This window comes from Helicoverpa armigera, chromosome 21, assembly GCF_030705265.1.
Source record: "Helicoverpa armigera isolate CAAS_96S chromosome 21, ASM3070526v1, whole genome shotgun sequence".
NCBI classification, from domain to species: Eukaryota; Metazoa; Arthropoda; class Insecta; order Lepidoptera; family Noctuidae; genus Helicoverpa; species Helicoverpa armigera.
Genome location: NC_087140.1, coordinates 887,563 through 900,970, shown reverse-complemented (window position 1 = coordinate 900,970; position 13,408 = coordinate 887,563). Strand labels below are relative to the sequence as shown.

General features: G+C 36.4%; 1 protein-coding gene across 1 annotated transcript in view; it reads right to left on the bottom strand.

The window, feature by feature from the left end:
* Positions 1 to 2,936: 2,936 nt before the first annotated feature.
* Positions 2,937 to 13,408, bottom strand: part of LOC110374292 (octopamine receptor beta-1R) — a 64,123-nt gene continuing 53,651 nt past the window's right edge. Inside the window, exons 3-5 of the mRNA XM_064040252.1 lie at positions 4,454 to 4,651; positions 3,647 to 3,814; positions 2,937 to 3,123 (exon numbers count right to left, since the gene is read on the bottom strand). Coding sequence (XP_063896322.1) covers positions 2,943 to 3,123; positions 3,647 to 3,814; positions 4,454 to 4,651 — 547 coding nt within the window. The 3' untranslated portion in view covers positions 2,937 to 2,942. The remainder of the gene's footprint in view (positions 3,124 to 3,646; positions 3,815 to 4,453; positions 4,652 to 13,408) is intronic.

The following is a 13,408-nucleotide window of genomic DNA, read 5'->3' as shown; positions in this document are numbered from 1 at the left end:
TGAAATTTTCTATTAGTTCTTTATTTTTGGTAGTGACGGTGAAAGTTTTTGTTTTTGACAAAGGAGGTCGTCTGTCCTTTGAGTTTTGGCGTTACAATGAAGATTGATTGATAAAGGTTAAATTGAACACTGTCTGGAGTTTTTAAGAGATCATGAACCTCTGTTGGCCACTTCAAAATCCCAAGTTTGTTTGAAACCCTTCAGGGCATAAAAATATTATAAAATTTTGGTCTTTTATTAGTATTATAATTACTGAATAGTATTTAATTCCAAAACAGTTCAATCAGATTCATTGGAAAATAATAATAATCAAACAAGCCTTTTAACTGTCCTCTTGATCAAATATTTTTATTTTATATTTTAAACTTTATTATTGTTTTGTGGGCCCCAATGATTTGAAAGATTGAATGTGTGACTATTGCCTACTACTTAGACTTGAGATGAACAATAACTAAGTTGAACACGGCATACGAAAAATACCTTAAACTAAACTAAAATCACCACTAACAGTCCCGCAATTTAGAATCCAAATCCCGCATTTCGCCCACACACGACATCACTATTCTACTTTATTGAGATACCTCGAAGGGGAAAAATGCCATTCGGAATATGAAAGTGATTACGTCATGCTGACATGAAATATTGAAGGTAGAAGCATGAGGAAGAATTCTTATGAGTATAAAGTTACTCTACCGTCTAGAAAGTTCGTAAACTTAAAAGATTCATGTAATTTTGCGGTGTATAAGAAGATTGTGAATAATTTTGGGTTTGATTTCTAGGTAAAAGTGGTGTAATTAAAAACACTGTTTATAATGGAGAACAGTTTTTATGAAAGTTTATAGACGATCAATGCGTTTAATCTAGGTTTAAGTTCACATGCCTCATTGATCATATGGTCTCGTGGTCTTAAGTGCTGCTATTGAGAATTTGTGAAAGACATATACGATAGGAAATGTTACTATGTTTCTCTAAGAAAGTAGGTATTTTTAGAAAATACAAATATTACTTGACTATATCCATTTCTACCTGGGGTTTTGTTTTATATTCCATCGCTTCTTCGTGCTAATCTCAGTTTCATCTGATTATTACTTCTTATGTTTAAAACAAAAGAAAGTATAGTTCTAAAGATTTACATATACATTTATGATCACACATACATAGAACATTGATGAACATTCTAAAAATATTATGGTTTTCAACCATTCACTTTAAACTAAGTGTTTAAGCGTTTTCTGCTTATTATTTAAATAATCTAGAGCCCAAATACTTACAATGCCATATAAAGGTATTTTTTATCATAATCAAAACATTGAGACCAAATATTCTAAACAAAAAAAAATTGTCTTGTTGTCAAATCTGTCTATATCTTCATAGATCTGTGGCATAAATATGATCATGTTGTGATACAGACCAATAAAACTGTTAGAAGTGACAATTATCGGCGTTATTATAATTTTCTATTTCTCTTTTCTATTCGTAATTTGCAGCCGAATAGAAAAGGTTTATTGTATCTTTCTTTGTGACATTTTAGTACTTGGGCATTAATAATACATTTCTCTTTGGTATTTTACTATGTAACTTAAATTCTATGAACATAAATGAACAAAAATATCTTTTCACAACCATTCTAATCTATAAACCATCTTCACAACCAACTATTAATAAAACAAAAATATTCAAATCTTTTGAAAAATATTTTTAATTTTATACTTTCTACTTTTACTCTGATTTACAAACGTACTTAGTACGTTTAATTACATAGACATCTAGAAATACATTTGATTTACACACACAAAGAAAGATATAGGCGATTATCACACTGCCCCGCATGATGCAGCGTAGTTCGTGGATGCGTTTTTTTCCGTTGTATGGAAATATCTCCGTTTGTATGGAAAACACGCATAGTCCAACACACTGAAAATGCATCCACGCGCGTTCATGCGGATCACGCACATACATGCGGAGAAACACGCACCCCCGCGCGTAGGTGCGGGGCGAAACGCAAGGTATGGCACACTGATCCCGCAGTGACGCGCGTGATTTTGAATGGGCGTGACGTGTATATTTGAAAATGGAACTCGATGAGAGCCGCTGTGCGTGAATTTACAAAACGCACCAACGCGCGTGAGTGCGTGAAAAACCCGCACGATGATGTAGATCTGCACTCCCGCAGGAACGCGCGTAGGTGCGCCGACACGCAAGATGCAGCGTGATGCGGGGCAGTGTGAAGATCACCTAAGGCTAATTGATGTTTTTTTGAAAAATAAATAATATTTTTATATAGGTAATTTTTCCAAAATAATACATAGTTCTTTTTCAGACATTGTTAATGTAGCATACAAAAATAAATTGGACTTAATTAATTACGCTCATGCTTCTAATTGGTTGTTATAACTTAAATCAGTCAAACAGAAGGGTCACAAATACTAATCAGAGATCAAAGCCCGATTAGAGAAATCAAATAAATCGATGTTTCTATTGGAAACTCATTAGTAGCAATAATTAACCAATACTTAGTTGAAATGATGTCTCTGACTTAGAAGAATATAGGCTTTATTTTAATTTTAGTGTACTCTTAACACACACTATTATATTATTTTTAATGAGCTCTTCAATACTTGATTCAATATAAAATATGTAACTAGTAATTCCATACATAACAACACCCAGCTATATAAAAAAGTAAATAATGATTTGCAATCAAAGTCTTTCATTTAAAAATCAACCTAATCTCATTAAACATATTGTACCAAAAAACACGAAAATAAGACTTTATATTGCATAAAATATCTTGACAGCTGCTTTACAAAAAACAATCTTATTCCATTGAACATAAAGACTATTACAAACTCAAAAATCAAGACCTAACATGACACAAATTATATCATCAGCAGTCATTCAAAAATCAACCTAATGTTTATGAATATAAGGTCTATAACAGCTTACGTCGCGAACACAATCTCCTCTGGTCGCGAACACGACGCGTGATGGGCGCGTAACACATCGGCTGATGTGGACTTAACGCAGTTGTTCATGTGTATGTCTGATGATGCGTTCGAGTGATGCTGTTCGCGGCGCGTGCGCTGACAACAGTAGCGACGGGCGATGTCTCCGCAGAGTGATCTGGTGCGGAAAGAAAGAGGGGTCTTATGTATTGTTCGCAAAGTTCCTAAACAGCTGGGTTCTTCTAACTGATGCAAATGGTCATGCCGACCAAAGGATAGGTGCATACCCAATTGAATCTACTGTTCAGTTTGGAAACGTCGTCAACAACGTTATCATCGTCACCAGCGTTATCGTTATCGCAGCCGAAAAACCACATCTGGATAAAGGCCTCCACCAAGCTGGGCATGCGTGTTGTTGTGTTAGTGAGCAGCTGCATGAGAGTGGGTGAGCGAAGAAATTACGTATTAGATTTTAATGTAATGTATTAGTTAGTCATTTTGCAATGGAGTAAATATTTATTTTTAAATCTTCTGTGCCTTATCCTGTATGATTGTGATGCTATCGGTGATCCTGTTATGCTTTAGTTTGCTCTGCTAAAATAACAGTTTCTTCTGCACTGACCGCCTTAATTACTACTATTGGTAAATATCTTAGCGTTGCCCTAGGAGTAAATATCATATACTTGACCATCATAACATACCTGCAACAAGAATCCAGAGTTTTCCTAAAAGCTGCCCTAAAGTCCCTGTTGAAGTAGGCATAGATGAGCGGGTTCAGCGCCGAGTTGAAGTAGCCCACCCAGAAGACTGCCGCCACGACGGGTGGAGGAGAGGGACACGCGTCGCCGCAGAGAGCTGTGATTATGTACCTGTGGAAGAGAAGAGTATGAGGAACCTCGTGAGACCAGAGTGCTCCTGGTTACAGGTGTAAGGACCAATTCATGAGATTACAATTACAGGGGAAAGCATCGCTACAGACAGCTGTGGAAGGGGGTAGTATTGGGATTCTAGTTGATCATATATTAGATGTTCGTAAGATTTGGGAGCTTGCTGAAAAGTTTGTTGAGCCACATCTTCTCACCAAAAATAGATAGAAATTATTGAAGGGACAGGATTTTAGTGGTTATTTTATATACTACAGAACTTTGTCTACGTGGGCGATATAGAATTTTAGTCAAGTATTAATAAATTCTCTTTGATTTTGATAAAGGTACCTCTACCTGTTGTGCTAGGATAAATGGTTAGCCATCTTATTCGGACTGTGATGGTGATATGCCTTCAAAAGCACTTGGAAGAGATTACCGGGGCAGCCAGATTTTTTAAAAGGTATTAGTTACTTTTACCTTGCTTATTTATATTTTGGCTTCCGAAAGAATATAACATTTACATTTTATTGATTTCTTGGATAAGTTATTTTATCATGTTACATAACGTAATATAATTAATATGATAGTGTTAGGTACTTATATGATCAGTTAATAACACAACGTTGCTTATTTACAACTCACCATAAAAAGAAGGGCAGCCAACACGCCAAGAAGGCAGACATGATAATCCCCAGAGTCCTGGCAGCTTTCCTCTCCCTCTTCATCTTGCTGCTCGCCATGGGCTGCATCTGTATGCTCTGCCTCTCCCGCATGACTTCGCCCATGGAGATCCCGTTGATTTGTAGGTGCTTGTCCAGAAGTAGTGCTGCTACTTTACTCCTGAGGACAAAAGGAGGATCATGGTTTAATTTTTTAATTCAGAAAGAGATTTTTGTATACGTTTTTGTCATATATTGAACGTATCGATTGCCATGTCTTCTTTGAGTACCCAGGACACGTTCTTTATTTATCTGTCATTTATGCGAACCGTAATAGAGTTAACCAACAGAGGCCACCGCGAACTTAACAGTTACCGATTTTGTGTACTTTAATGTGAAATGAACAAGTTTAGATTATAATTATCATTGGTCACCGCAATGTATCCCGCATAGAAAAACCGACCGCATAGCTAGTCTTTCCAGAGACAAAATACTCTATCTAGTGTGAAAGGGCTTAAGACACAATCCGTATAGCTTTTTAGAACCATTTCTGATGGCTTATTTGTGTTTTGTTTTATTTATATTTCTTTCTACTATCTTCTACATGGCAAACATTTCCCATTTTTTTCAATGCTATATTATATTGGTGTGAATGTATCGCCGATGACTTGTTAAAGCTGTTTGGGGGTTACCCCTCGAGTTCGGTTCGAGTGCTCGTTTCCTTTTTGAGGATTTTCACATCGAGGCCACTCCATGACCCCGGGGCAAGAAGTGATTCAAGTCTTAGATTTAAGAAGGCATTGTTCAATAGGTTCCGGTGTGAAAGAAACATATTTTCGTCAGCCTTTCGGGTAGCTTGTACATAAATGTGCTTTTCTGATATTTCCTTTTTCTGGCAAGCCTGTTAGTTATATTGTTACGGGTATAAATTGTACAGAAACAAAAACTGCATGTCTTTACTTTTAAATAAGTTGTTGGACATAATACTTTTTTGCAATAAGAACTCTCAGTATTTTGGCCTAAAGACTTCCAGATCAAATACTGAAATACAACGAAACCTCAACAGAAATGAGTACTTACTTTAGTTAATCAAAGTCTTCACTGACCAAGTCTGCTTTTATCGCTAAAGTAGCAAAAAACATATTCAATCAAATCAATTTATATTGAAAGCCTATCTTATCAGAAAAATGCCAACCAAAAGACAAATCTCGAGATCCGTTCATTCGATATCTCGCAAATAATAATCAAAACGATCATTCGTTCCTTTCATTCGTTCATTTGGCACCGTAAGCACTATTCGAGTGAACGACAAGAAAAACCCACTCGGATTGATAACTGAATCACTGAGGAAGGAAAGATACTGGAGATGCCGTAAGGAAGGTAGGTCAAGCGCCTTCTTGTAGGTCACGATAACGGCATGTGTGATTAGTAGAACTAATGAGACATTCGGGCCCCTTGTCATATAAAAAAAATATGTCTAAGAGTGTTCTTGATTGATTGATGATTTTATTTTGAAAATAATAGTCGGGTTCCATAGAAGGCGTGTAAGGACGGAGCTAGTAACGTTCCTCATCCCCCGAATATTTTGTTTTGCCGCGCTGTTATCTTGGGAGATTTTGCGTTATGACATCTCCACTAGTCATTGTATGCTCCATGAACTGGATCGATTCGAGTGTCCGATAGATTTTATCGTTATCACAAACTCTATGCTATAGTCATTCGGATCGACCTTTGGGGAAAACTGATCTGGTTAAGCACTGAGAGTAACCGTTTAAATAAAAATGGCCTACTGGTTATCTCGAGTTTAAATGTTATATAGACGAAAATAAAAGGTGTTACAGGCTTTTCTAGCACCTTTAGTTCTAACCTTTTAATAATTCTAGGTAAAGAGTCATGTGGCTTTTTTGAGATTTTTAGAAAAAGTTGTTTTTGCAAAAAAGTATAGAGTAGGCAGGTCATTTAAATTGGATATAATTGCTGAGCTGAATACACATTTTTCCAAAAGAGAAATGTCAAGAGCACTTGTGACATTAATCTCAAGTGAAACAATAGACATGAAATAAAATTGCATAAACATCCTAAATGAAAATACCCTTTTTGAGAGTCGGTTAAAAAAAACACATACATTTCACTTACGAATTACACTATAACTAAAAAAAGTAAGCACCACAAAAATAGTACTTCCTCAAACCACCTAGTCTTAGCTACAAGTGGTTCTAACGTACAGAAAAAAGAAAATCCGTATTGTATTTTGTAGGCCTCCTATATCGAGTACTTGACCCGCCTAACGAGAGCTCTTAACATGTTGGCCGAGGTTCTTGCCTATTAATATTAATTGTTTGACGCATCTCAATACTGGCTTCAATTGTATAAATATGGAATAATGAGGGAAGGTTTTGGGTGTAATAAAAATTGATAGAGTTAATTCGCTCGAGACCGATGTTCGTAAAACTACTACTACTACTATAATATTATACATGCGTAAGACTATCTATGTTTAAAGCTAAGTATCACGTTTAAAAGGGGCAAACCGATTGAGACGAAAGATGTCAAAAAAGAGGTGTATACTCTAGATACATAGGCTATTTTTTATCCGGTTGAAACGAGTAGTAACGTGCAAATGCGGGTGAAACCGCAGGTATATACACTAGAATATAATTTAAAAAACGATTTTTGTCTCTAGTATTACAGTTATTAGCTATATTAACATAAGTCGTGTACGTTTTGTAAAACAGGAAAAAACTAAAGTAAACAGCTAAAAAAGAATGCCCTCTGTAAAAGAACACTCGTAAACGTTTTATATGTCTATCATAAACGTGAGGAAATACATGTTGGTATTCTATATACAGAATTCTTTCCTACGGTTCACTTGGAAATATGAACCACGAGATGAAAACTTCAATAAACTTGAATGTTTCAGGACGTGTGATAGTACGGCAAAATATATTTGTACCTGCATATTACCTCTATGTGTTTTTTGCAAAGGATATGTTAATACGAGCCCTGTGAACGAATACTATCTTGTAGTAAGTACAGTACCCATCTTTTCCATTATGCGAAATACTAGCCATCTTTTGTACATAATCAAGATGTATTTAACTTGACATTTTGCTTCCTTCTTTTTTCTTATATTTAACTAGAGATATTTTTTGATAAAAAGTGATTTTCGTATGTTTTCCGAGCCTTTTTTAGTGGACAGATTGACAATTATGAAACAGAAACTTGAAAGATTAATATTAGAATTAAAATAACACAGTAGTTATTCCATGTCAAATGATAAATAAGCTTTTGACACAATTCAATTTGGAAGCAACTGAAACCTTTTTATAATTTGGTAAAGAAAAAAACAAAAGACGATATAATGTTGTAGATTAAACCATATTTACTTTCAGTTAAAGTACAATTAAAACAATAACAATTCTACTTGAAAAACAAGGATTACTTAACGTATTGTACTTATAATCTTTTGTTTAACATACATGTATAATACTCTTGAATTACATACAAAACAATTGTTTGTTTCTTTTGTAAATATTGTGTTAATCCCCTTTTAATTATGTTGAATTTCATAAAGTTTAATTTAAGTAGGTTATAATCCATCCAAATGAATGTACTTTTGAACTTTAACTTTCATTATTTATCAATAAGTCCCCGGTTTTCTGAGAAAGTATTATTAAAAACTAGCTTCCGCCAGCGGCTTCACCCGCGTGGTGTTTTGATAAAAAGTAGCCTATGTGTTAATCCAGGATGTCACCTATCTACATACCAAATTTCAATAAAATCCGTCCAGCTGTTTTGTTTTTCAAGACAATCTTAAAAATCTTTTCTACTTTTAACTATTTTGAGACTTTATTAAATCTCAACTAACAAACACAAACACATTAACAGCATTATTTGTATTTTATTGTACAAAATAAGAATCAGCAACAGGCTACCCAGCAACACATCTATTATAAAAAATAGTATGACCCAAAAACTCAAAAGTCCCTAATTTTAGACCTACAAGAAATTATGCCTACTTACAAAATATTCCTTAGAAATGAAAAATTAAATTATCTGAGCAAAAGACGTAGTTATTATTGGACACGACAAAACTTTATGAAGACCTTGTAATTCTGCAAATTACGAGAGATTTTCTTACAACGTGGGCATTCCGTTTGTACCATTGAGAACAAAATGATGAGCGGAGATGTCATAACGGAAAAAATCCTAAGATATTAGCGTCGCCAAAAACGTTAGTAGCTCCGTACATCCGCCCTTCATACTTCATACGCCCTTTAGAACTCACCCATTTTGTTTCAACAAAATCACCAATCAATCAAGACCAATCTTTGACAGATGTCTCAGCGATGGGTTCCTCTCACGCACACATCTCGTTAGTTTACTAACTGATCGTTTGGATCACTCCCACCATACGTAGTGGACCTAGAAGAAGACGCCTGATTTACCTTCCTTATTATGGCATATCCGCTCATCTTTACTTCCTCCGCGATTTTTACATTGGAAATCAAGATAAAGATTTATTGAAATCTGTAATGGATTTCATTTTAAAATTATGATGAATTGATTGAATCTGGTTTTTCTATGAAAATAATATTCTGTGCAGTAAGATAATTGATATAATTTACTTTTATGAAATTGAACGTAGCACATAGTTATCACCGTGTATAAATTGAAGTATAAAACTAAATTCTACCGACGCCGGTTTCATTCACGTCCCGTAGGAATTACTCTGCGTACCCAGATAAAACAAAACCTAAACATATAGCCCTACTTGAGAAATGGGCCATCTAACACAGAAATAAATCGAGAAAATTCCTGAGATTAGAGCGTTCAAGCAAACAAACAAACTCTTCACTTTTATAATATGAAATAGATAAAAATCCCAGCAGAAGATTGAAACATGTCTTTAAAACTTAAATGAAAATGATAATAAAACTCAATTAAGGAAGAATGGACCCTACTCTCGAAATTTCTTCGAGCGCATGAAACTTTCAACTATTTTATAATTACGGAGATAAAGACGTCAAGTCATTTTGATCCATCAATGAAGTTTTAGTAGGCCAAACTTAGAAGGAATTAATTATGAGACCTACCTATTACTTAATGAATAGAAATGGTTATAAGATCTTTTATTTTCTTAGTTATTTCACTGCTATTGAAACGGTTGACCATATCATTATCATCACGAATATCTCAATTTTAGAATTTAACTGTGCAACTTGTTTCTTTGCTTCCCGCCGTTTTCCCGCGGTTTCACCCGCATCTCGTGGGAATAAAACCTATGCTACAGAGAAAGAGTGCTCAGCTTTTCAACAGTGAAATAATTTTTCTAATCGTTTCAGTATCAGTTTCGGAGCCTTTCAAACAAACAAAAAAATGTTTCCCCTTTATTATATTAGCATAGCTAACTCACGAAAGTTGCTATAGTGAGCCATACTTTTGTGTGTGTAAGTACGTGCACATTATCTGTTATGTAGTGCTCGAATCACTGTCATACAAAGACATTCGTCTACTACATTTACATACACAATTAAGGCTCAGCCGCTTTCGTAAAACATTTATAACACAACACTTAAAAAATACAGTCCTGAAACAACGAAAAGTGTAATTCCTTCAGAGTTTGACCTCTGTATCGCTATCTAAAATTAAGACATTATTTGACACATTTCAGGCACCAGATGGCTCTAAAATGTGTTAAAGAAAGAACATGTTCTTCAACGTTAATATCTTGAAAGCTTTGCTACTATAAGTTTGAGTTTCTTTATATACATTCGAGCACAAAAGTTTTTGACACACATTTCAGTCAGCATTATGTTAGTGTTTTAAGTATATCTTGGGTATCAATGACTCGAGTAAAGGTGAAGGAAAATATCGTTGAGGAAACCTGGACTTAAAACTCTGAGATCACCAATTCGCCGTGAGCAAGAGTGGTGATTAACGCTCATTATTTCTCTGTATGAGAAGAGTTCTGTGTCCTGCAGTGGGAGAAATAATACTGATGATGGTGCTAACGGAACAGGGTACACAGGAGCCAGTAAGCCTGACAACCGTCTTACCTAGGGGTATTGGGTTGCCCGGGTAACTGGGTTAGAGCCCCATTACAAAAGGCTAGGCAGACACTGATGATGATGATAACAGATTTCACGAGTACATAACTTTAACTATCGATAGTTGAGATCTCTTTTCGGAATTCCGTCTTCACAGAAATCGAAGAGAAATTGGCTAATAAAACATTTGTAATGTCCACGAACCGAAGGCCACGACAATTCATTTAACCATTCTTCTGGTAAAATATTGGAACTAATTGACACATAAATTAATATTAGCGCGGAATATTTTATGGACCGCAAATAATTCATTTTAAATTCAATTGGGGCCGAGTGTTGGAATATGAATTTGCATTTTATTTCGAAACTAACTGAATAATAACTTCGTTATTGAGGATAGCTAACTGTTAGGGCTGCGCCGTCCGATATTCTGCAGCTGCTAAATAAAAGGGAATATACTACATTTTTTAATTATATGCAACAGTAGCCGTTTTCCCGCGGTTTCACCTGCGTCCCAGGGGATTTTTTTTCCGTGTCGGTATAAAAATAGCCTATGTTACGCGGGAAGAATGTAGCTTTCCAACAAAGATAGAATTTTTCAAATCCTTTCAGCAGTGTCGGAGCCAGGAGGGTACAAATAAACGAACAAAAATGTTTCCTCTTTATTATGATAGTAGAGATTACTAAGAGAACAATTACAGCTTAAAAAAATCGATTACTCAGAGTAACAGATATTTTTTATACCTTCATATAAATTAACTTTAGCCTGTTTAATTGAGTAGACAAACATTTCCAAAACTGACAAACATAGAAACTTCAACCGAAAATACATTCATTTATTATTGTCAAAGTTCTGACAACCCTATATCGAGCCATCTTTGTTAATACAAAATAATTTATGTATCTCTTAGGAATACGAAAGTGGGTACCTTTTGTTTCCTCTCAGTTCAAACAGGTCTTATTGATTGATAACGGCAAAATGGCGACCTCATTTTGTACGCGTATTGTTTTATTTCTGCTTCTGTGTATGAGAAGATGGTGTTTCCATGAATAGAAATAGCTTTTCACTACGTATGTTTGAGTGTCAATGCGTCTTATGTGCAGGTGACAGCTGTCAGTTTTTTTGTAATGATAGCATTTTTTGTACTAATTGACAGCAACTGTCAACTGTAGCATCTGTCGATAGTAAAATGTTTATTTTTAAGGAGGAAATTAAATTGACAGTCGGAAAGCTCTTAAAGCAATAACATAATTTAAATTTTTAACCCTTTATAAAAGTAACAACTACTTTTTTTAAAAGAAATATCACGATTTCCGCAATCATCAAAAACGGCACAAAATAAAATGTAAAAAAAAAGTCGTTCATTACTTACTAACTTCATCATTTCTACCCGTCATTTTAAAGAAACTACCTATCCATTGCTAATTTCGACATTAGCTTCATATATTTTACATCACAATCGTTAACCCCAAAACAGCGGATAGATACGTTATAGAAATCCGCAGTAAGCGAAGCCGTTAAAATATTCAGTGCCCGCATCTGGTCAGTCTGACCTCAATATAGTTGGGTAACTGTGATTGATACCCCTAATGACTTCTCAGCGTTCACGACTTCCAAGGCGAATTTGTTACCCAGTTGAGATTACCAGTATAGTAATAATAAACTTATGGTGGGGTTATGTAGTGTGTTGAAATTACACACTACATAGCCCCACCATAATTATTTTTATCTTATTTAGGTACCTACGATTTTAAAAGATGCACCTCGCGGCGTTGCGATGCGTCTCGCAACGCCGCGCGGCGCAGCGCGGCGCAGCGCGAAATCATTGGCCTCTTTGAGTATCGTCGCGTCGCGTCGCGTCTCGGTGTGAACTGACCCTAAGGCGTTTCAATCGCTAGATAACTTTTCTGTCATTGAACATCCTTGGCAGTCGTTACGGGTAGTCAGAAGCCAGTAAGTCTGACCAGTCTAAGGGTGCTTACATAAAGAAACAGGTTGCCGCTACAGACAAACCTGTACGGGTAGGTACCGATCAGTGCAGGTATAATATTCTAAAGAAACAGGTAAACAGGTAACCTGTTTCTTTATAAGTGAGTCAATAGGATTGTATTGAAATATTATACCTGCACTGATCGGTACCTACCCGTACAGGTTTGTCTGTACCGGAAACCTGTTTCTTTATGTAAGCACCCTAACCAAGGGGTATTGGATTGCCCGGGCAACTGGGTTGAGGAGGTCAGATAGGCAGTCGCTTCTTGTAAAGCTCTGGTACTCAGCTACATCCGGTTAGACTGGAAGCCGACCCTAACATAGTTGGGAAAAAGGCTCGGAGGATGTTTGTGACAGCCTTTGTATAGAAAATGTGTTTATACCTAAGATAGAAGTTAACAGATGATTGAAAAATCGGCCCTTGTTGAAATTATGAGCAGGACGACGCCTCGCTGCGCAGCGAGGCGCAGCGGAACGCATCTACAAGCCGCGGGCGCCGCGCCTTCATCCTCTTCCTCTTCTGCAAGAAGTCCGATTATAACAAGATCCCAGTCTATCATTATATTTTCAATTGAGCACTCGACCGAACTGCATCAATTCTAAATGAATTCTGGACGGAAATAGTAGAGAAGTCGCCACAGCGGCCTCAGGCTGCACCTCGCGACGCCGCGCTGCGCCGCGCGAGGCGCAGCACCGCTCTTGCACGTCGCTCGTCCGGCGATGCACAGCTACGTCACGATACGTCGCGCTACGCCGCGAGGCGCCGCGCGGCGCCGCGAGGCGCAGCGCTGCGTGGTGCAACGTAATCTGAATTCTCACAATGTAATGTGTATCTTTTCGTGTAGTGAATAAAGTATATTCTGAGTCGCTCTGTGAAAAATGTGCGCGCAGCGTCGCG